Source organism: Bison bison, unplaced genomic scaffold (genome assembly GCF_000754665.1).
Source record: "Bison bison bison isolate TAMUID 2011002044 unplaced genomic scaffold, Bison_UMD1.0 scf7180017862158, whole genome shotgun sequence".
Lineage (NCBI taxonomy): Eukaryota > Metazoa > Chordata > Mammalia > Artiodactyla > Bovidae > Bison > Bison bison.
In genome coordinates, this window is record NW_011492730.1 from 1,416,438 (window position 1) to 1,417,553 (window position 1,116).

Genomic DNA, 1,116 nt, shown 5'->3' on the forward strand with positions numbered 1-1,116 from the left:
CACCCCAGGCGTGCGGCCGCAGTGAGGTCTCCCGTGCTGGGTGGGTGCTCACTTCATCAGCCTTATTCCTCCCGCAGCAGGGAGGTGCTGGGGGCGGAGACCTGCCCTGGGATGCCCGTGTGTGACCAGGGGCTTTCGTTCCATTTCCATGAATTCTAAGCCGAGCCTTGGATCTGCCCCCCAGATCCAAGCACTGCCTCTCCCCCACCCCCCACCCCCCAGCCACGAACGCTTCCCTTCTCCTACTCTGGGGCCTGGAGTCTCCTTGGCACCCGCGTCCTCTGGCTTCCTGAGCACCCTCTGCGGTGCGCGTTGGCCTCCCTGTTTAGTCTGAGTCTGTCTGAAGCTCAGCCTTGGTGGCGGCTGCCCCAACTCCACGTGTTCTCCGTACACGGCTTCCCGTGGTGCCTGAGAACTTCTCAGTAACCACCCTGTTCTGTGTTCTCTGTGGCAGGACGTCTATGCCTACAGACAGGTGGGTGTCCCAGACTGCAGGATCTTCACCGTGAACCCCAAGGGCGAGCTGATACAGGAAAGGACCAAAGGAAACAAGTCCTCGTAAGTGCGTTCCCGCTCCTCAGCCCTGGCGCCCTGCAGCTGGGGCCCAGGGGTCAGAGCTGTGCCCGCCCTTGGAAGCCTCCGCCCTGCCAGGCTCTGTCCACCCCTTCTGCCAGGGCATCCCCCACCTCTGCAGCCGTTGTTGAGGGGTGGCTGGGGAGCCTAGACTCTGAGGAGGGAGGTGGAGCCCTGGGAAGGAGGGTGCCCATCTGGGACCTTCCTTTCTGAGGTATCTGAGTACCTGGCTTCGCAGCCTGCGGCCTCGTGCCCTCAGGTCAGGTGCTGAGTCGTGGTACCTGTCCTCCCCACTCCCAGGTACCACAGGCTGAGTGAGCTCGTGGAACACGTGTTCCCGCTTCTCAACAAGGAACAGAATTCTGCCTTCCTATGCCCAGAGTTCAGCTCCTTCTGCTACTGGCGAGAGCCGATCCCCGAGGTGGACCTGGAGGACCTGGTCTGAGGTGGCAGCCCCGGCGGGGGGCTGGATCGCGGCTCCCGCAGCAGGGGAGGCAGCCGGCCTTCTGCTGGACAGAGGATGCGGGGACCCTCCTGGCCACA

At 63.6% G+C, this 1,116-nt stretch overlaps 1 protein-coding gene across 5 annotated transcripts in view; it reads left to right on the forward strand.

The window, feature by feature from the left end:
* LPIN2 (lipin 2) overlaps nucleotides 1-1,110 on the forward strand; it is a 73,550-nt gene extending 72,440 nt beyond the window's left edge. For all 5 annotated transcript variants that reach the window (XM_010832723.1, XM_010832719.1, XM_010832720.1 and 2 more), the window contains exons 19-20: nucleotides 455-558; nucleotides 874-1,110. In XM_010832723.1, coding sequence (XP_010831025.1) covers nucleotides 455-558; nucleotides 874-1,018 — 249 coding nt within the window. In that variant the 3' untranslated portion in view covers nucleotides 1,019-1,110. The remainder of the gene's footprint in view (nucleotides 1-454; nucleotides 559-873) is intronic.
* The last annotated feature ends 6 nt before the right edge of the window (nucleotides 1,111-1,116 follow it).